Source organism: Numida meleagris, chromosome 10 (assembly GCF_002078875.1).
Source record: "Numida meleagris isolate 19003 breed g44 Domestic line chromosome 10, NumMel1.0, whole genome shotgun sequence".
NCBI lineage: Eukaryota > Metazoa > Chordata > Aves > Galliformes > Numididae > Numida > Numida meleagris.
The window spans coordinates 1,214,532-1,235,987 of NC_034418.1; the positions used below are offsets into that span (position 1 = coordinate 1,214,532).

Sequence of the window (21,456 nt, forward strand, 5' to 3'; positions counted from 1 at the left end):
CAGCGGCCGCTCCCTCTCAGGCCGCGCCCGTTGCTGCCGTTGCTCGGCCGGCCGCCATGGTAGGGGCAGAGCCGCGCTGCCCTCGGCCCGGCCCGGGGCGGGCGCTGTGGGTCCCGGCCCCGCCTTGCCCCTCTGGGAGCCGCCCCAGGCCGCGGTGTTTTAGTGGGAGAGATCCCCCGCTCTGCTGCAGAGCGGTGCTGGGGCTGTGCAGCGGGAGGGGTGCGGGTGTGCGCTGCGTGCTGCTGCAGCTCAGCTCTCACCTTCGTTAAGGGTCATTTGTTCCCGATTTCCTTCTGACTCCCTGCCCGCAGCCCTTCTAGTCGGGGAAAAGGCCTCCCAGCTTCATGTATTGTCTTCCTCCGCTTCTTCCTGCTGCAAGAGCGGCATTCCCCATCACCAGCGCAAACCCTGTCTCCTTGGTAGCAGTGGTAGGGCAGGACAGGCCTCTGCTGTGCTCAGCCTTCCGTTGGCACTTCTGCCCGCTGTATTACCCACAGCCGAGCCCTCATGTCGGCATGATGCAGCAACAAGGGGAAAACCAGCTGTGGGTCTTAACAGTGCAATGTGGGGGGAGGGTCGGCCTCTGTGCCCAGGTGATGGCAATAGGGTGAGGGGTGATGGGCTGAGGAGCTTCAGGTGGGCTATTAGGAACAATTCCTTCTCCTAAAGAGTGAGGCACTGGCACAGCTGCACAGGGATGGGGGGAGTCACCTGGGGGTGTCCCAGAGCCGTGGGGATGTGGCAGTGAGGGATGTGGCCTAGAGTGGCCACATGCATGGGCCGATGGTTGGGTTAGATGATCTTGGTGGTCTTTCCCACCTGAACGATGCTACGATTCTTCTCCTGTTGCCCAGCATTGCGTGGGAGGGCACACGGACATTTGTTGGCATTTTGTTACCGTCTTGTGATAACACAAGCACTGATGCTTGCTGCAGTGGGTTGGGTCACACCCTGACACCGTGCAGCTCGCTGACTTTCCACAACTCATCGCCATAGACGTGTACTAAGGAATGTGTACAGGGATGTGATGCTCTAGGTCATTAGTCCCGTGCTTTACTTTTTAACGAGCTGCTTCAAAATCTGTCATATGGATGCTCCCTCAGAACGGAAAATGAAAGCATAGAATCATTAAAGTCAGGAGGACCATGGAGACCATCCAGTCCAACCATCAGCCCATGCCTGTGTCCGCTCTAGGCCACGTCCCTCAGTGCCACATCCACTCTTTTCTTGACCACCCCCAGGGCTGGTGACTCTCCCACCTCCCTGGGCATCCTGTTCCAAGGCCTCACCGCTCTTTCAGAGAATAAATTGTTCCTAACATCCAACCTGAACCTCCCCTGGTGCAGCTTATAGAAGGTTGGAAAGAGCAATGGAAAACGCAAAGTCCAGTGGAATTTTAAAATAAAGTGGCAGGTTGTTTCAGAATGGACAGGTTCGTTCTTGCCTCTTGACATGTTTTCCTCTTCTTTGTGAAGGAACCGGAGAGCGCTGCTGAATCTGCAGAAGAAGAGTCCATTAACTTTAATGTCGGTGGATGGTATTTCTCACTTCCCAGAAGTAAAGTCGCTCAATTTCCCGACTCTCTGCTGTGGAAAGAAGCTTCTGTACAGGAGTGGTCTGAAAATCTGAGATTATTTATTGACCAGGATGGTTTTATATTCAGGCACCTTCATTCTTACATGCAGACTTCCAAATTATCTTCTTTCTGCTGTGCTGAATTGAATTTGTTGTACGAGCAAGCATTGGTTTTGCAGCTGACGCCTTTAATACAGGTGAAGTGGGGTATTCTGAGTATCTTATATAGATTATTATTGTTAAGAGACATTATATATGTATTTCTTAGATAATATCCGTTGTAAGAGGATGTCAGGGGAGGTGTGTGTGTGACTTTATCAGTGCTTGTGATCGATATCCAAGAAAATGAAGGGAAATGACCGTTCTTTCTCTCCTCCTATCCTGTAGTTGCATAGACAGAAATATTAAACAGAGATCTTTAACTGCTATTTAACTTCCTGCTTAGCTACCAGTATTATTTATTGCTATTAATTGCCAGTGTAATTTTGCATTGAGCAGCTGAAAGCAGAGTCCATCCTTCCTGCGTGGATTAATTGTGTATTTTTGTGCGTTAATATTTGCATTTAACTTTGAACTCTACATTCGTCTTGGTTTTGTTGGTTGCTTTTTTTTTTTTTTTTTTAAGGAATTATCACAAAAATGCTATAACTCTTAGTATTTCAGCCCCAGATGCTAACATTCTGGGTTTAACATTAACGTTTTTGGGTATATATATAATATATAATATATATTGGGTATATATATATATATATAATATATATATATATTATATATATATAAAGGACTGTATATAAGGATGTAACGTTTCCAAATAAGCTGGGAAAGGAATACCACCAAACCTCAGTAGTCTGTTGTGCTAACAAACAGCACACAACTGCATATTTCACATGGAGTTACCATGGGATGGCCAGGAACGCACTTCACCAAAGCAGAATTCTTGCTGTTTCTGGCTTTTATGTGGTTGCCAGTGCCACCTTATTTACTCATGGTGGATTTTTATGCGTGTGCATTGGAAGTCATCGCCATGGCTCTATATTTACTTCGTACTTAGTATCCTGCAACAGTGTGTAACCATTTGTTCCAGCTTTAAAGTAATTTGTTTATCATCCTATAAAAGATTAGGGAGTGTATAGACTATTCATAATTACTATAATTGAACCAAACATCGATTCCTGTTCCTAATCACTGAATTGCTTCAGCGTGTGGTAGAGATTTTACTAGAAGGAGCTTCCTGTTGCCTTTCTTGGCATTCTCTGTTGGTGTACACTTTCACACACGCCAACCTCTTGCAGGGAACCTGCTTTAGCGGGGAGCTGGACGCCATGATCCCCAGAGGTCCCTTCCAATCTCTACGATTCATGAATTCCAGAGCTAAAATAGAAAGCGGTGCCATCAGAACTCAAGTGCTCTAAAAACAGTTGGCTTTTTCTGGGATATGTAAATAGCTCTCATTATATTACACACTCCTATAGATATTCTCCGTTCATTTTGTTTTCCCAGTTAAATTTGGGTATTGAAATGTTAGGAATGTAATGTGTTTATTCTTGTCTGTACATTCCACAGATGTTTTAGTAGACGTGAACTACAGTGTGGCAAGGATTAGACTCTTTCCCATGGCTACTTTTTGTTTTTTGAAGTACTAAATAGAAAAACTTTATGTATTTGAACAGATTTTAGGCAGTTTGAAGGAGGATAGTTCATGCGTCCAACCTGCAGATATACCAGTAGCTGAAAGAGTGCCTCTGAATTACTGGAGAACACAAAAATGTGCCAACAAACCACCAGAGATCCCCCCTAAAAGCTCAGTGTTCACAGGTAGGTGTCCCAGCCCCATCACAGGGTTCATTAGGTGAGGTTTCTCTGCTGGTAGCCTGGAGTGAGCCCAGCTCACAGTTCTTGGTTACTGCAAAACTGAAAGGATTTGAGTTATTTTCTCTGTTTTTGCACACCATTTTCCTAGATGTCTGATCATGGGAACGTAGAAGGACATACGTGTAACTCTCAGTAGGGTATTCTTGTCTTCAACAGATGTTTTTCACTCTGCACGTAGGAAACTCTATAGAAAGGACTTAAGAATTCTCTTGCATCCTTAGGAATGCCCATAGGTTGTTGCTCGATGACTGCAAGCCAGGAAGCTTTTAGTATTTGGACAAGTTTGGTTTTCACCCTTTTTCCCTTCAGTCACTGTTATTTAAATAAATAGGAAGCAGTGTACAGGTATTTATTTATTTGTGCTGGGCTGGCTTGTAAAGGTAAGACTCTACCTTTTGGGGAACATTAAATGATGCACAAGGTTAACGCGCTTCTATTGGCTTTGCTGTACTGGAGTGTATAGTTGAGTTCCATCATTATTTATTGCTTCTTCTCTGATTTTCTTCACCTAGGGTTACATGAAAGGACTCCCCTAGGACTTGTGGATACGCCTTTGCTTGATACAGAAGAGGAAGTGAATTACTGTTTTTTGCCATTAGATTTAGTGAGGAAATATCCAGTGCTGGTTAATGACGACAACTTGCTGTGGCTGCTTGAGAACGCGGCCCTGATAGAATGTGATTACAGTGAATTCCGCTTCATAGGTAATTATTTTTATTATTATAATGTCTAAATCATCTTTAATTAAACACTTTCTATCTTCAGTAATACTTCTTTAAAGATTGGAATCTTTTAATATTTTTAGGTTTGGTTTTGCTGTCTGCCAGTTTTACTACATCAAGAAGCCAAACATCTACCAGGTGGCTTCCGGAGTCTCGTACCTAAAATTACCCACTTTTGGTCCTGCTTATTTATCTTTCATTAATCTAATGGTTTGCTAAACTAAAATGCATTATGGCATCAGGAACTGGAACTACTGTTGGCATACGGGAAAAGACACATTTAAGGGCACACTGGGATGGAAGTATGTCCAGGAAAAAGAATCAGCCAAACCTCTAACATGAGTTTCTTAGGATGCTATGATAAACAGAACTAACCTAATTCTGTGCTTACCCAATTATTCATGCTCTATTTAGTCTCCTCCAGCACAAGCCTCATTTTCAGGCTTTCATTTTCAAAGGCATTGTTTCATGGTGTGCTGCATATTCTCTGCTGTATGTGTGTGTATATAGAAATGGTAATGCTGCAGGAAGTCATAAGAAGCTCTTTTTGCTAGACTTGAGCACTGGATACAGGATGCCAACACACACGTTCTATGTTTTGTGTTTATTTTCAAGTTAACTTTCTCCGCTCCAAGAAGATGTTGTTGCCTGATGATTTCTCCAACATTGATACCTTGGAGAAGGAAGCTTTAGTTTTGGGAATTCCTGAACTTATAGAGGCTGTGAGGATCTACAGAGGTAATATAATGTACATAGAGGGAAGTTGATAGCGACCTTTCAGTATGTAAAGGGGAGCTACAGGGAAGAAGGGGACAGACTCCTTAGCACAGTCTGTTGTGATGACAAGGGGAAATGGGTTCAATCTAAAAGAGGGGAGACTGACATCAGGTATAAGGAGTAAGTTTTTCACAATAAGGGCAGTGAGGTGGTGGTGCCCCGTCCCTGCAGACAGCCAAGGTCAGGCTGCGCAGGGCTCTGAGTACTGATGGAGCTGTGGGTGTCTCTGTTCATTGCAGGGAGTGGTAGCAGACGGCCTTTAAGGGTCCTTCCAACTCAATTGATTCTATGATTCTATGAACTTCATGTACATTGGCAGAGCACAGACAGGCTGTGGAGTCTCTCTTCTTGAAGATGTTTGGAAGTCATTTGGACATGGTCCTGGGCACGTTGCTCGGGCTGGCCCTGCCGGAGTGGGTGACCTCCAGAGGTTCTCTTCCAGACTCAATCCTGTCATTCTGTCACCGCTATATATTTTCTTATGTGCATTGCATTTAATATTCTCTTGTGAAATTAACAATTTGAAACAGGAACGGTATTAATACAGTCAACTGTCAACTAAGCAGTCATATCATAGAATCACCAAGGTTGGAAAAGACCTACAAGATCATCCAGTCCAACCGTCTGCCTATCACCAGTAGTTCTCACTAAACCATGTCCCTCAACACGACATCTAAGAATTTCTTGAACACCTCCAGGGTCGGCGACTCCACCACCTCCCTGGGCAGCCCATTCCAGCACCTGACCACTCTTTTGGAGTAGTATTTCCTAATGTCCAAACCAATTTCCCCTTGTCCTACCGCAACAGCCCCTGCTAAAGAGTCTGTCCACTTCTTTCTTTCCCAAATACCGGAAGGCCGCACTCGGGTCTCCTCGGAGCCCGACCCCCGCAGCAACGAGCAGCAGCGCCCGGTAACATCACCCCTCGTCCCCTCGGTTGCAGGCGGCGTTGCGGCGCGGCGCGGGGCGGGCGGGCGGCGCGGCAGAGCGGGGCGGCGGGCGGCGCGGTACGCGCTGGCGCTGGGGCTGCTGCAGCACTACCCCGATTCAGCACTCGGACAGCTCCTGGTGGGCAGCGATCCGTCCCGGCACCGCCTCCACGTCTGCGGCAGCGGGGTCCTCTTCCAGCACGCCAGGTACGTGGGGAGAGGGATCTGCGGGTGTCCCCGGGGCTGGGAAACCCACCGGGAGGGTCCTGGGGTTGGTGCTCTCCCATGGGCTGGCTTCTGGATAGCTATTTGCGCTCATCTGCGTTGCCCAAGTGGAACGCTGTGAATGAAAGATGACGCCGTATGGGGCAAACGTGATGTCACGTAGTGATTGTTCACGCTGAATGTATTCTCTCTGAAGAACCTTAAGTAAATGAATCATGTATCCTGAGTTGAAAGGGACCCACAACGACCATTGGGTCTGACTCCCACCTCCATGCAAGGGAACCTAGTGTTAAACCATATGTCTGAGAGCATTGTCCAAAAGCTCCTTGAATGCCAGCTGCTGTGGGACCATGAGCACCACCCTGGCGAGCCTGTGCCAGAGCCCATCCACCCTCTGGTGAACAACTTCTTCCTGATATCCAACTTGAAATTCTTCTGATGATTTAAGCCATTCTCTCATGCACTATCACCAGTCATCAGAGAGATGAGCACCTCCCTCTCCACTGCCCTTGCACCTTTTGGCCAACATCAAATGTAGCACAAACACGTACTACCCCATCTCTAAAGGATTATGGAAAGACAGCAGGATGATGGCACATGTAATGACCTCCTCTCTGCCCCTAGCATTTTGTCTGATCTTCCTGTTGCCATCAGGGAATGACGCAGTGCAGGAGAAATACTAGAAGTTGCAATTGCCAACCATTATTTGGTGGATCTAATGCAATAGCTGTATTTGTGGATGTGGGATTGTTAATGGTTCTTGATTTAAAAACTGAAAATAAATAACTAAAGATATGGAGATTTCCAAGTAAAGCTGAGTAGGCACACAAAAAAGAGCTTTTTTTAGGTGAATTTATATTTACTGCCTTATACTCACTAAAAAATAAGCAGTATATGTAAAGCAGAAATATAAAGATTTAAAAAATGTGACTCCTCCTTTTGGACAGGAATTGGCTGGGGACTTGCCGACTTCCCCTCACTGAGAATATTTCTGAAATCCAAGAGCTCTGTGCTCACTTGGACAAAGGGGACATCACCTATGAGCCAATGAAAGATGCTTTAAAATGCTATTTGAAGCAACAGGTGCCATCCGAGAGCAGAGATTACAGTAAGTCACAGTTTTTCAAAAGCTCTTCTTTTTTAAAGTATAATGGGCAGTTTTGCCTGAATGCAATTAATGAATGGTCTTTTTCTTCTGGCGCATGCTTCACCCTGTAGGATCCTAACTGTCACCTTTCCATTTCTTACTTCATTTCCAGATGCAGACTGGACAGCAGAGGTGTCAGTATGTACACTGCATCAGATTGTGAAAGTTTATGTAGGAAGTAACTGGTATGAAACTTACTTAAAGACTTTGCTGAAGGTATGGATAACTAATTGTGCTGGTTTTCTAAGGCAGAATCTATAATTCTACAGCAACTAAGCTAAATTTCTAATAATAGGAATTAGTAGAATGGTTTTGCCCCAAGTACTCTATTAAATGGAATATGTTCAGGTACCTGAGGCAAATAAATAAATCTTGGACTTCTTAAGAAAGTACTTTCTGGGCTAATAAGTCACTGGGCTAGTAAGAGCAGCAGACTTGATGGAGCTGGTTCAATTCATTCCGGTGCAAACACTTGATGTGCTTTGCTGAATCCCTACGAGCTCGTGTGGGAGAACAGTTTGGTTTCCTCTGAAACAAAGCAGATGTGGCTGAGGGGAAGGCTTCCTCCAAGAGCTTCTCTGGAGCTGAACAACAAAATCAATGCACTGATCTAGGACTTCTACATTTAGTATTATTTGAGAAATTCCTTTCATAGTGGGAGAGACACCTTCCTCATCTGAGATGATGTCCTTTCTACTATCTTAACGTCTTTTTATTCCTTAGTACCCAGAGCTGCTGTCAAACGACAAGAAAGTCTGTTGGATCACCTATGGTCAAAGTCTTCTGATCCATGGAGACGGGCAGATGTTTCGACACGTCCTCAACTTTCTAAGACTTGGGAAATTGTTTTTGCCTGCGGAATTTAAGTAAGAGTGGATTCATGGGTTTCTGCTATATCAGATGGTTGTAGGGGAAACAAGCATAGCGTCCAATTCCTAGTTTTCATAGAAATACTATCCAAAAGAATGAAGAATTCCATTTTCAGTCCTGAAGCAAGCTGTTCTGTCTAGAAATAAATTGTTGGCATTTAGAGATTATTGTGAGATGAATATACCTTTATTTTAATGAGAGGTATAGCAGACTCCTGTCCTGCAGTGAAGACCACAGATTTGTGCACTGCGCACTCTCTCAGCAAAATGTTTTTATTGATGAAACACGTTGCACCGTTCTTCAGTTGTGGGTTTTTTTGTCTGGTTGTTTTATATTATATATATTTCAATGCCAAGGACAGCAAAGTCTGGTTTAGTTCAACTGAAAAATATTTCATCTGCACCCTCTACTGGTATCTCTGTTTTAACGCTGAAAAATCTCATCCAAAACTGCAGCGGCAGAGGAAAGCAGGAACACCGGGTTCCTAAGCAGGAGAGAGTGCTTTTCCTCTGTAGGCATGGCAGTCTGTGAGGTGTCTCACATTTACGAAACATCAGAAATTGTGATGGCTTAAACATCTGTCTCCTAAGGATGTTCCTACAGCGTGCTTCCCTTGCCCATGAGGCTGCCCAGCGCTGCCTGCTTGGTGCCTTGGCTTCTTGTAGCATTTTCTTGGGGACTGGTGCTTCTCCTGCCACTGCTCATGACATTTTTTTTCCTTCAGCAATGAAAGCCTGTGTGACATCAGAAGATCTTCTGGTTTCTTCAGCCTTTGAAGCCATTATTCAGCTCTAGTTGGCAGGCTCTCTTCAGTTCAGGTCAGGGCCTTTTAGCCCACCAGCTGATGTGGTCAACCTTAGCTCAGTTAGCTGTTGTATATATTTTCATTCTTTTCCCCAAAGTCAACAGAAACATTACACTGGTGGCTGCTTTGGTGTGTTAATCCCTGTTTACTTCCATGGCTGACATCAAAGGCACACAGGAAGCGGGATATCAGACACCACACTTACATCTATGCAAGCAAACGAAATACGTCTGGGAATGATTCTGGTCACTGCATTTCTGCTAGTGACCTGCCTTCACCTCCCAGAGGTGCCGGCTCCCCTCCTCCTGTCCTCTGCAAACAGCCCTGGTTGGGAACAGCCCATGCCTGGGAACTGTTGGAAGGGCAGCACATGGGACACGACCAACTGCAATGCCAAGAGGTCGGCAGTGGAGGGAATCATGTTCCAGGGAAAAGAGTATTTCTGAGAGCGAAAAATTTCTTCAAACCTGTGAATGTTCATTATTGGATTCCCTATGGAAAATGCTAAGGTGAATTTTCAACATGAGAAAAGCATCGTGCACGTCACAGAGCAGGACTCTGGCTTCTCAAAATCAGGTCTCTGTCATCCATGCCCATGGTTAATGAAAAGAGGAAAAGAAAAAAAAAGAGAACAGATATTTTCACTTAACCGGTAGAGGAGCAATAGCGTAGAGGTCAGTGGTAATTGTAGTGTTAATGCTAAGATTTCTAGTGCTTTCAATAGAATCAGATTGAATTTTTTTTTTTTCTCATTGTTGGGATGTTACATCTAATGTAAAAAAGTTGGTTTGGGCACTGTTTGGGTATTCAAAATGATAGGCTTCTTGTGCACAGCACTGTAAGAAAAATCACTGGTGTGAATGCATCTTCTGTTTTGTGCACCGACTACTTGAGCTTCCAGAATTGATGTATAATTGGGTAAGGTAATTAGTAAGATTGTCTACTCAGTGATTCTACTGTTAATTTACACCTTACAGAGAGTGGCCTCTATTCTGTCAAGAAGCAGAGGAATACCAGATCCCTTCCCTTTTAGAGGCACTCTATTGCTGCGATGCCTACAGGTAGATAAAATATTTCTTCTTTCACTTTTCTGTAGCCTGATGTCCTTTCATCTGACCTAGCAGTAGTTGTCTTTCTCTGAAAGGAGCACAGCTTTGTCACTTCCTTCTGAGATACAGCCCCTGTAGGATGAGCACTTCCATTATCATTTAGGCCATACTATTTTCCCATCAGTTATTTGGATGCAGAAACAGTAACAGAAGAGCCCTCAGCCAGCTCTCCAAGAACTAATAGGCAACTGGGATTTTCCCGTGAGTCCAGATAGGGAAAATATTGCCATTCCTTCAGGAAACCATTGTACAGGGATGCTGGACTGAGCTGAGATGTTCTTACTCAGTAGCTTGGGTTCAAACCCGGCTTTGCCAAGCCCCAGCTGGTTCCTGGAGACCCTCTGGAGGATTGGCTCTGGCCTTACAAAGTCTGTGAATCTGTGAAACCCATTTGTGAACGCCTTATTCCCTGTGCTCTTTAGGGTTCTAGAGCTCCTTGCTAGATCATCAGCCAGCCCTATGGGCAACCTTCTCCAGTCTGTATCTAGGAGCAGCTCACTGGGAGGCAGAGAGCAGCAGCTTCTAGAGTTGTTTCACCTTTCCAAAAGCTCATGTACAGCTCAGGCAGTCACCACCAGGAGCTCACTTTCTCAAGAAGGCTTAAAATTTGGTTTTGATTCCACGTATGTAGATGATTGGCCTGGATCTGAATAGCTTTCTCCCCCAAAGCGCATAGAACCTCTTGACCAAAAAGTGAGAAAAACAAACCCCTAGTCAGATGTCAAGCAGACGTGGCCTGGGTCGAACAGCAAGGCTTACTTAATTTTGTGGATGCTGGAGCAGATATAAAGATCATTTTTATCACCTGTGTATCTGCAGCATCACAGCTCAAAAATTCTAAGTGCAGGTGAGCAATGAAGGCTCCTTTGCTATCTTCACGTTATGCACCAGCGGTAAGTGTGAATTCCTTTCCTTTCCCAGTAGTTTGGAAGTAATTCGTGATAAACATGAAAGGGATACACACAGGCCCCCTGGTGGGTGGAAGCTCTCACAGTCCCTATTGCAGGGGAGGAGTTCTGTAATCATAATTATATCATAAATATCTATTATCTAGGTTATGGATCCAAAACAAAGAACTGAGGAACGAAGATTATTTCCTGTGTAGAGTGCCCTGGAACAAGGAGCATGAGTTCAGCAGAGACTCCAGAGAGGTAAGATTTGGCTTTCAGAAGGCATTGCCCTAGAGCACTTTGATGAGCATTCAGTGACACGAGCTGAGGCGATTCTGGACAGCTCAGCATCAGTGCTGGACTGGCAGGGCAGGGCTTGGAGAGGCATAAGGCACAGCAACCGGCGTAGGAGAGCATTTCCAGAGAGGAAGAACTTGGTTCTTAAAGGCTTGTATGAGAATGAATAAAAGATACCTCTTGTTAGGAAAGGCAAGGTTTGTACTTCCCTCTATGCGAAACAGAAATAACAGTGCTTTGCTGGCCTTCAGGTCTATTCACGTGCAGCTGTGGATTCCAGTAGACCCTACATCGATACATGGAGTAACATCAAATACCTCAAGGGGAAGCGAGACACCAGTGGGGCGAAGGCAAAGCCTCCCAGGATGGTACCACAGGTTGGGGGGACAAAGCGAAAGAACGCTGCTGGAGGAGACAATGAGTCCTCAGCCAGCACAGTGAAGTGCAGCGTACATTTGGAAAGCCCTCCAAGGAAGAGAGGAACGAGAAGCGGCTTCGTGAAACAAGCAGAAAATAAAGACTCGGCAACTGACATCCTGAAATTACTTTCCCTACTGAAGGAATGGGGCACACGGGACTCCAAGAGATGGGATTTTCAGCACGTGAAAGAATGGGATGGTTGTGTCACAGACACTGCACATCAGCACGGCACTCCCGAGGAGGACAGAGGTGCCAAAGCTCCTACTGCTCATTCTCCCGGGAAGATGAGCTTTGCAATTCAAGAAAATGATCCCAAATCTGGGGCTGAAGGACAGCAGCTGGAGCAAGATGTGTCCAAACAGAGTTTGCCAGATCCTCCAAGCACTGGAATGCATCAGTCCAGCACCATCAAAACTACTCCTGCAATGGGAAAACGTATCAAGAACGGAAACAGGGAACCAGAGGAAGGTAAATGATCGCTCTGTGACTGTTGTTTGCAAAAACGAGGGGAGTAATTAATGGAATCACTTTTATATACGTGAGATACTTTGATCCTGCTGCTGAATTTGAGTGATGGTCTCCTCCCTTTCCTTGTTCTCCTGCTCATAGGAAGTTTTCCTGGTGAAGGAAGAGACAAGAGCTTGCAGATGGAGCCCGTCCCTAGAACAGGCGGTAAGCTGGCAAAGCAAGATGTATTCATGACCTGGTTTTGTTTCCATAGTAGTGCAAGGCAGATTATTCCTTTTTTATTTCCCCTATAAAAAAATTTCCTTTTTATAACCCTTGAGAGCATCCTGTACTAAATGGTGTTTTGGGTTTTTGGGTTTTGTTATGCTGCATGTAATGGTTCCTTTTCCCTGTGGAAAAGGGGAGCAGAGAAGAGCTGTAATGTCGTGCTAAAGGCTGTAAAGGATTTGATGCCCAGTGTGCCATTTTCTGACCATTGGTGTTTTGCTTTTCCTGGCAAAGATCAAAAAAAGGGTAGAACTTTAAGACGGCGATTTTGTGGCCACACTTAACGTGTTCATTCACTGCTACTACACGGGCTTTGCTATCGAACTCAAACTGTACCAATTCACAGAACCAAGGGACGGCCAACAAACCAAAGCTCTGCGGGAAGCTCACAGAAACATGGGCCTGATTCTGAAAGTTGAGCATCCTCCAGTTCTAGGCAGTGATGGCTGTCATACGTGGAACGAAGAGAGCGTTGTTTACAGCACTCCGCTGGGCGGCATCCAGCCGGAGGAGTCGAACCCTCGGGCGCTACCCCAAGGTAAGGGGATGTGAATAGCTGGGGGGTGCTGCTGCGGAGCTGCTGGTGTTACCTCTGTACTAAGTGGGGGAAGAATCAAAAGAACAGAAACAAAGCCCGAGATCAAGGGCCTGACATCTGAATTTGCTCAGGCAAACGCTGACACTGAGCTCAGCTTTGAAAACTGCCTGCAGGGCTCCTTGGGCAGGACAGGCATTGAAGAAGCCATAGGGTGGATGATTGATATGTCGAATGCTGAGACCTCATCTTTTTTTTTGGATGGTTTTCTCGACCTGTTTCTTGCAGACGCTGTTTTCCTTCGCTTTGCTCTCTCCCACGAGGAGATGTTCTACGCCAGGAAGTGCCACTTCTTCCTGACCGACGTCATCCTGGACTCCATCAGGCAGAAAGATCCCAAGGAAATCACGGCCAAAATCACGGCCCTTGTGAACAGGCTGTGGGTAGGTCCGAGTGCACAGAGAGCAGAGCTGTACCTTCCCAACTGCCCCCGGCTCTGCTAGGGTGCCAAGGCTTAGAAATTCAAGAAGGAAAGATGGAGCTCTTCCCAATTTGCCTATTAGTGTGACCATTCTGTGTTTTAGACCCAGCAGATCACACCCAAGGAGTTTGTTGGTGATCTACTGAGCATGGAATACTTCAAAGGGGACAGAAACGTTCGTGAGCAGCTTCTAAAGTGGGTGGAAGTAAGTAGCACTCGCCACCAGATGATGCTGTAGGGCTTCTTAATACCATCGGCTTTCCCCTTGCACTGGTTTACTCTTCCCAGCTGTTTGCTAATGAATTAAATAAGGCAGGGGCTTCACAGCACAGATTGGCTCCCGTCACATCAAGCCTTCACAAAAGTTTAAGAGCGTGCTGCTAATTTATGAGCCTGTCCACAACAGAAGCAGGCGGATGGCTTCTGAGGTGGATAAGCAGCGTGGGGCAAAAGTGGTTCTGCAGTCAGCAAGGGACCTAACACTGCCTCCTTCTGTGCTTTTCCAGTTCACACTGCCCTTGGCGTGGAAATACAGCCGCTGCCTCCAGTTGCTGGTACAGAGAGGGTTTGCTCTATCCGTCTCCTCCTTTACCTTGGGAATGTAAGTTTACAGAACGTTAATAAAAAAATCCTTGAAATGTTTTCATTCTGTTGCGGCAGGTGAGAGGGATACACAGCTCATCTGTTTGTTCCTCCCCCACCCCATCCACCACCACCACCCTGGTAAGAAAGCAGTGTTTCAGTCTCTCCCCTCAGCCCCACAGAGGGTACCTGGCTCCCTGGGGGACAGCTGCGCTCCCCCGGGCACGGGTGGTCCCTCGCAGACTGAAATCACCATACCACACACCACCAAGATTCATATAAAGAAAATAACCTTTATTAGACAAACTGATCAAACCCTGAAAAAAAAAAAAACCAGCGTCAGGTAAACATTAAGGTTTTTGTTGGTGGCTTTTTTCTTTTTTTTCCAGCAATGCAGAAACCTTTGAAACTGAAACATTCAGGAAGTTTGGTTGTTTTTTTTTTTTTTTTTGCATTGGTAAACTCTTTCCCTCTGGTGACACGAGCTATTGCTGTCTTGACAGCCCCAAACCTTGCATTAACTTAGCAATTATTTTAAAATAGTAACTTCTCAACGCGTCCCAGTGCAACCGTTCCCCACACAATTTCGTATACAAAGGTGTCAACTGTGTTCTAGCTGCTGTCTAAAAAAACTTAAAAAAACCCAAAAAACAGAACACATTCATCTTATTAAAAATAAACAAGTGTTCTACGTACAGTACAGGAATTTCCAGCGTTGAAGGAACAAGGTTTACACGCGGTGGGCAATGCGTGGCTGGGAGCTCTGAGCTCGGCTGCTCGCAGCCCCTGCAGCTGGTCCAGCAGCGGCCTCAGGTCGCTGCTGCCTGCTGAGAACTGGCCCAGCAGCTGCACAGAGGAGCTGTGGGGCACAGCTCAGCCCCCCGCCATGCAGCCCCCTCCCCTGCCCCCGCCTCACCTGGGGGAAGGCGCTCCTGCTGGGCACGGCGAGCCAGGGGGTTAGCGCAGGAGAGCAGGGGGTTAAGACAGAGAAGCTCAGCACTGGGGCACTGCAAGAATGGTCTGAAGAAAACAATTCACCGTAACAACGAAACTGCTTTTATTAAAACAGGAGTGTTAAGCCAAGAAAATAAATTATTGCTATGATAGACATATTTAGAACATAAGGAAGGACATTAAGCTCGAGCTCCAGGTCAATATAACCCTGAAACGTAAAGTTACTCTACTTTTCTTAAATACCTTGGTTTCTCTTCTTGCCCTTCCGAAAACTTTATAAAATGTGCAGCTTACAGAACAAATAGTAACAGGGTCACTTGTAACAAAAATCTGTACAGCACATAGCTTTAAAAATAATACATTTTTTTTTTTCAAACAGCTATGTTACTTATTACTTATAAATATAGGGCTAACAAGTTTCAAATGCCCGAGGTCCCATCCAACACCAGAGCTTATAGCGTAGCTGACAGAAACCTTCCTGGGCCCCCCCGGCAGAGGGCAGCTTTTGTGCTGTCTGACAGAGCCCGCTTAAGTGTAAAAACATCTTCACAGATGAAGCCTGTCTCCTTCTGCTGGTCAGAGGCCTGGGGTCTTCAGTGAGTTTGAAATGGCAATCAAACCTGGAACACAGCACCGTGCAATGGGTTAGACCGGCTGCACTCCTGCGAGGCGGCAGGATCCACGGCCTGCAGCTCCCCAGCCTGGCCAGCAGCAAAATACTTAAAAGCCACGGTTTGTCAGAGCTGCATTTTGGTGCAGAAAGAGCGTTTTGCTGGAGGAGCCTCACGGGAGGCTCTGTTCTCCAGGCTGAGAGCTGCCCCTGTGCCTCAGGACTCACCCAGGGCTACGTGCTGCCATCACTGCAGCGGGCCAGCAAACCCTGCCGCAGCTGGGACCGCTCCAGAAGGTCCTGTCTGCAACCTGCCCCAAAAGGGGTCGGGATCCCCAGCCTTAACCTCAGTGGCTGGTTCTGTTTAGGTCAGTAGGACACCCCAACCTGCAGATCACAAGGCACAGGCTCCACCATCCGTCACCCTGTGCCTTGCCCACTCAAGCCCTGATCCTGGAGAGCAACGTCTGGTGGTTCCCTCAGGACTACCTGCCCATGATTTAGCAGGCTCCTGTGCTACAGGTGCTGCCTACAGTTTCCTTGGGAGGTTCAAAGGAAACTGGGATAAATCCAGCTTGGGGAGAACGCCATGGATTCCCCCCCCAAGGCAGCTCAGAGGGACTAAGGAACAGCAGGATTCTGGCAGACAGCCACAAGAGACAGGTTAGTGGTTAGACAGCTGGGCAGCATCAAGAGCAGAGAAGCTCATCTGAGCACTGACGCATGAATGAGGTGGTGCTCAACCTCTGCTACCTGAACGTGGTTCTGCTGGTTTTGTTTCTGCTCCTTCAAACCAGAAAGGCATCAGACCTGTTATTTAAGGTGATGGCTCTGGCTATGGGAGTTGGTCAACTCTAACCAGATCAATGAGAGCCTCAGAGACTGGTCAGGAATGTGCGTGGAAAGCTTCTCAGGGGAAGCAGAGGGTGAGGCTCTCCTGTCTCAGAGCTCCTGACAAACCTGACCAGCACTTGGAGCAGCTGGAAAATCCCCTTTAGGGGCTACTTACAACAACTCCACTTCCTTAGGCCGTATACGTGTGCAGAGGGGATCACACTATTGTCGAGGGACTTATGGTGGCCTGGCCTGCTTTCTGCAGAGGAGAGAAGCCAGCATTAGTATGGGGTTAGAGGACAACAGCATCAGGACACAAGCTAGTGGGAAGGGAGGTGGCTGAGAACCCTCAGAAACTAAGAGGAGAAGCAGTGACATCACACAGCAACAGAGGCTGCCATCCTTCCCCACGGCTCCCTCTCATCACTCCCCACAGAAGGCCCACATCTCCCAGGGAAGGAGCTCAGCAGCATCTGCGGCACAGCTCCATCCATTCAACCCCAGAACGTGCAGTGTCCCCTCCCGACGCAGCCTCCAGCACTGCAGATCCTTTCCAGTGCATCTCCTCGGGGATCCCGGTCACCGAAGGTGAGACTCCTGCAACACGAGGGCTTTCGCCTGCCCCACAAGAGGCGAGTCTCTGCAGGAGGAAGCGTCACTTCCCCACAGTGACTCCCAGCCCAAAAGCAGCATCTTCAGTCCCCACGTGAGAGGCAGTGCCTTGGACCGGGGAGGCAGTGGTGGGAACAGGCAGAGCGAAGAGAGCGCTTTGGCTGCTTGCACTTACTGCAGAAATGTACTGGCTGTTCGTGAACCGGGGTTTGCCCTCCATCGCAGAGCTGTGTTGCGAGCCCAGGGGCATGTAGGGGGGTGAACCCATGTCTTCACAGAAGCTTTCTTGTGGGATGCTGGAGACACAGCCGCTGTCAGAGCCGCTGGAGCCGCTGCCCGACATGCAGTGCGATGACTCGGAGCTCTCTGTGGCTAGGGAAAGATGGGAAGGTCATTCTGAGGCCCGTGAACTTGGCCTACACGACCTGTGCTGCGTGCACTCAGTAACAAACCCTCCTGCAGAGGCACGGTCACACAAGGCCACAGGTAAGTCTCACTGCTATCTGGGGCACTTCAAAGCCACAGGCAACAAAACACTCTAAGGAACTGTAACAAACGATGCTGGAGATTGGGCAGGAGACAGCTTAGCTTGGGGCCAGCACACAGGGCAGGCTCCGCCGTGACTCCAGCGAGCTCGGTGTGACCGTGCAGTGGGGACAAGCACACAGCACAGGGACACCAAGGGCACCTCCCCAATACGCAGCAGCACAGGCAGCCCGTACGTACTCAGTGATGGCTGGCTGCTCGTCTCATGCTCCAGCTCATCTTCCTCGATGCAGGGGCTGACATCAAAGGGGCGCCGGGGGGCCAGGACGCCGGGCAGCAGCGCCTGGTCCAGGTACATGTGCAGGTTGAGGGGCCCCAGCAGCGAGGAGGAGGACGGGCCGTACACAGCAGGGGTGCTGCCAGCAGAGAGCTGCGCCTGCGTCCTCTTGTAGGGGTTGGAATGGTCAAAGAGAGACACTGCAATTGATGCTCTGGTCCTGGCAGCTGCCACAAAACATAATGAAAAAGCCGTGAGTGCCAGTCCTGCTGGGCTCACCTGGAGCAGGAGACAGGCAAGGCTGGCACCTACCTCTGCCTTTCATGATGTAGTCAATAGCACGGTCATTGATAGCAGCCTCGCTGGGTTTGATATCCAGGAATGGCTTGTTGCCCACACCCATGGAGACCATCTCCTGCATGCGGATTTCTGCAGGGAAGAGTACAGCGTGTAACAGCAACCCACAGCTGCCTGCCAGGCTGCCCCAGCCCTCTCTGCAGGCACCCTGCTGCCTCAGGGGCAGGCTGCTCCTGAGATACCCCCATTCCATCTGATCTCCCACCACTCCCCAGTCCTGAGGAGTCTCCACAAACAAGCAGTCATGCTTTGCTCTGGCCCCAGGGTCCAGTGCCATGCCAGCTGTGAGTGTCCTGCCAAGCAGGAAGCTTGAGGTGGAGGGGAAGGACTCAGCCAGCCTAAGCCAGGCAGCTGCCACTCCGATAGCAAGGCTGTGGGGAGAACAGTGAGCTTTTCACAAGCGCTGCCACTCTCACGGAGCAGGAAACCCGTACTGACATCTCTCATTTCTCTCAGGGCACACAGCCACACAGAGTGTGGACCGCTATCAGGGTCCCTGGGGACAAGGGGCAGGGAAGGGACAGCACTCAGCCAACCCCAGCACATGCTCCTGAGGCTGCATGCAGGGACACGGCTGCTTGCTGCACGAAGCTGTCTGGTAATAGGCTCCAAACCTACTCAGAACAGCACGAGCTGAACGGGGCTCCCGCACCTTTTGCGGCACAGACGCCCTGGGAAGGAATCACACCTTTATTGCGGGCTGCCTGCTGCCACAGGATCTTGGCAATGTCACTGGTCCAGGCCTGCTTGGTCTCAGCTGAGCTGGCCTGGAGGATGTAAGTGTCGCTGGACTTCCGCCTTCGGAACCAGATCTCAAAACGCAGGCCGCTGTCCCCAGAGTTTTCCGTCAGACCGATGTCTGCAGTCTGCCAGAAAAAAAGGAAGAGCAAAGCACTGTAGCTGGGGCTGCACCAGGAGGAGGAAAGGTGAACTCAGTGGCAGGCAGAGCAGGGGAGAAAGCTGACCTGATGAAAGGGGACACAAAACCTTCAGGGAGAAGTCCAGAGCCACCCCCTGCAAGCTGCAAAGCTGCCCTTACCTTGAAGGAGCGCTTGTAGATATACACATCAAAGCCACCCTCGATCCTCTTGGGCTTGCTGAACAAGATCAGGTCCTCGAAGAGGAAGACGTGGCGCTGACACTTCCTGCGGCCCAGCCAGATTGCAAACTCGTCCTGCCGCACCAGCTGCCCCTGCTCCTTCAGGTTCACCTGGCCACAGGGAACAGCCTGGTAAGGCCCCAGCAGCTCTCCCAGCAGCAGGGAGCCCAGGGCTGGGCAGGGGCTCAGACACAGAGAGCAGATCCCACGTGTAGCCCACGGGGGAAGAAGTGGCCACTACCTGTCTCCTCGAAGAGATAAGAGGACCCTGTTGCCCTTGGGCTTTATAGCATTGCTAGCAGACACATCTGGCCAGAACAACTGGCTCAGAGCTAGGGTGAGAGCTGCAGCTCTTCCCTAAGCACAACCCACTGACAACCTTCTTCTGTCACCCCGCACAGATCTGTGACAAACCTCGGGGCTGGCAGCTGGAGGCACCAGCCTGGCCATCTCTTCGAGGATGAAGTGAACTGACAAGGAAAGGACGCCCATCCAGCTGCCACCCAGGCACACCCACACCTGAGGGAAAGCGCCTCAGTTCTGTCTGCCCCAAATCCACCTTCCTCCACCCTAAGCCTGCAGCAGATCAGGAGACTGCCAAGCCCAGCTGTGCCCTTGCCCTGTGCTTCAGCCCAGAGAGGGGGCGAAATGTAGCTTGGCCCCCAGGCAGGAGAGGACACTGAAACGTACGTCACAGTCACGGATGGCATCCATGGCCAGCAGGTCATTCCCATGCCGGAGCTGGAACTTCACCATCTCCTCCGCCGCCCGGAGGTAGCCCAGCTCCTGCTCCTGCGCCTCGCTGCACTCCTTGATCAGGTCCTTCAGGAGCAGGGCGTATTTGCTCATGCGCTGGATGGGTTTCAGCAGGTAGGAGGCCAGGTCCATCTTATCCCCCAGCTGCACCTGCTTGAACTGAGAACACAGCAGTGACGGCAGCAGCTCACTAAGGGCAGCTCCAGGGCCCTGCACAGGCACCAGCACAACCCCAGCTGCCCAGGGCCTCAGCTTCCCAACAGGGCTACTCTGCTCACTCTGCAGGGAAACAGGATTGATGCTGCCGTGTGCTGGGCACCTTCCCAAAGCACTCAATGCACACCCCTGGCCTCACGTACACTTGTGCAGAGAGCTGTGCCAGAAGGCAGAGGGTGCTGAGCAAAACAGGGCAGTGACCCAAACACCATGAGGAACTGTGGACGTGAGCGGTAGCATTTACCTTGAAGAAGGTGTTCCCGTGGCTGGCCAGCAGCGAGTCTGACTTCGGCTTGTTCTTGCTGTATAAGGCGTACATCCCAAACTGGTCTTTCTGCAAAAGAGATCTGCGCGTGACGCCTGGGCTGGCCCAGGACCTGCAACAGTCATTCCCTGGGTCGGTTACTGCAGCGCTTCTGCCTCTCCCAGGCTGCACCAGAGCCTCCTGCCCACCAGGACAGACTAAGTTCAGCAAGAGCCGGGGAATGTTCCCACCTTCCTACTCCCACAGCACCTAGGACTTTTTCCTCCGTTTTCCTGTTACCTCTTTCTCATAACGTACCCCAAGAGACACGTGCGTGCTGTCCCAGTAAGAGCCACAGCCCACCAAGACACAGACGAGCAGCTACATTAACGGGTGCACAGAAACCGAGCGTGGAGGAGCCCAACCCCAGGAGAAGGTGCGATGCCTTACGTGCCGCAGGAAGCAGTGGCTGACGCGCAGCGGGTGGTTGCAGCAGCTCTCGAGCTCTCGCAGGAAGTACTGACTGTGGAAGTCATAGAGTTTCTCTAGGTTCCCAAAGATGACGCTGCGCTTCCCCCGCAGGTCCTGGGGCAGATCCAGGCGCTCCATCTCGGGGAAGTAGCTGTCGATGATGTAGCACAGCGACCTGACGTACTCCCGCTCCGTGGTCACCATCTCGTCGATGATGTGCCGCAGCTTGCTGCAGGAGGGAACAGCTGGCCTGAAGGGACCCTGAAGCGCCGGGCTGTCCCTAGAGCTCTCCCTGGGACGCGACGTGGGGACGATCCTTTCGTACCGCCCACGCCCTGGTTCACAACCTTCTGTGAGAGCTGCCCCTCATGAAGCTGGGAGCTAACCCAAGGAACTCCCCAGCTTTTCTGATCAGGAAGGGAAGCCCTGTGCTGGCTGTGGTCCGGCCCCAACCTCAGCAGGGTCCAGCCCCTGCTCCTGGATGCAGAGGGCTGCTTCCAAAATCACCGTGCTCCCCCCAAAAATAGGGAAAGCAGCAGTGTCAGTGACTTTTCTGAGAAAAAGTCAGC

At 49.2% G+C, this 21,456-nt stretch overlaps 2 protein-coding genes and 1 long non-coding RNA gene across 16 annotated transcripts in view; 1 reads left to right on the forward strand and 2 right to left on the reverse strand.

Moving 5' to 3' along the window:
- LOC110404507 overlaps window positions 1-395 on the reverse strand; it is a 6,377-nt gene extending 5,982 nt beyond the window's left edge. For all 6 annotated transcript variants that reach the window (XR_002442293.1, XR_002442288.1, XR_002442290.1 and 3 more), the window contains exon 1: window positions 261-395. This is a non-coding gene — a long non-coding RNA (uncharacterized LOC110404507). The remainder of the gene's footprint in view (window positions 1-260) is intronic.
- Window positions 1-14,054, forward strand: part of KCTD19 (potassium channel tetramerization domain containing 19) — a 14,470-nt gene extending 416 nt beyond the window's left edge. The window contains exons 1-17 of one of the 3 annotated variants that reach the window (XM_021408872.1): window positions 27-59; window positions 1,476-1,772; window positions 3,246-3,390; window positions 3,960-4,151; window positions 4,785-4,907; window positions 5,890-6,082; window positions 7,048-7,208; window positions 7,360-7,463; window positions 7,971-8,113; window positions 9,900-9,983; window positions 11,086-11,182; window positions 11,470-12,106; window positions 12,248-12,310; window positions 12,720-12,911; window positions 13,197-13,351; window positions 13,493-13,594; window positions 13,896-14,053. In XM_021408872.1, the coding sequence (XP_021264547.1) occupies window positions 57-59; window positions 1,476-1,772; window positions 3,246-3,390; window positions 3,960-4,151; window positions 4,785-4,907; window positions 5,890-6,082; window positions 7,048-7,208; window positions 7,360-7,463; window positions 7,971-8,113; window positions 9,900-9,983; window positions 11,086-11,182; window positions 11,470-12,106; window positions 12,248-12,310; window positions 12,720-12,911; window positions 13,197-13,351; window positions 13,493-13,594; window positions 13,896-13,994 (2,790 nt within the window). In that variant the 5' untranslated portion in view covers window positions 27-56 and the 3' untranslated portion in view covers window positions 13,995-14,053. Of the gene's footprint in view, window positions 1-26; window positions 60-1,475; window positions 1,773-3,245; window positions 3,391-3,959; window positions 4,152-4,784; window positions 4,908-5,889; window positions 6,083-7,047; window positions 7,209-7,359; window positions 7,464-7,970; window positions 8,114-9,899; window positions 9,984-11,085; window positions 11,183-11,469; window positions 12,107-12,247; window positions 12,311-12,719; window positions 12,912-13,196; window positions 13,352-13,492; window positions 13,595-13,895 lie in introns of those variants that run through there. The other 2 variants (XM_021408873.1, XM_021408871.1) reach the window with 2 other exon arrangements.
- PLEKHG4 (pleckstrin homology and RhoGEF domain containing G4) overlaps window positions 14,367-21,456 on the reverse strand; it is an 82,197-nt gene continuing 75,107 nt past the window's right edge. For 2 of the 7 annotated variants that reach the window (XM_021408869.1, XM_021408870.1), the window contains exons 15-22: window positions 20,867-21,116; window positions 20,417-20,506; window positions 19,891-20,115; window positions 19,141-19,311; window positions 18,754-18,967; window positions 18,057-18,173; window positions 17,708-17,971; window positions 14,367-17,353 (exon numbers count right to left, since the gene is read on the reverse strand). In XM_021408869.1, the coding sequence (XP_021264544.1) occupies window positions 17,025-17,353; window positions 17,708-17,971; window positions 18,057-18,173; window positions 18,754-18,967; window positions 19,141-19,311; window positions 19,891-20,115; window positions 20,417-20,506; window positions 20,867-21,116 (1,660 nt within the window). In that variant the 3' untranslated portion in view covers window positions 14,367-17,024. The remainder of the gene's footprint in view (window positions 17,354-17,707; window positions 17,972-18,056; window positions 18,174-18,753; window positions 18,968-19,140; window positions 19,312-19,890; window positions 20,116-20,416; window positions 20,507-20,866; window positions 21,117-21,456) is intronic. The other 5 variants (XM_021408867.1, XR_002442285.1, XM_021408868.1 and 2 more) reach the window with 5 other exon arrangements.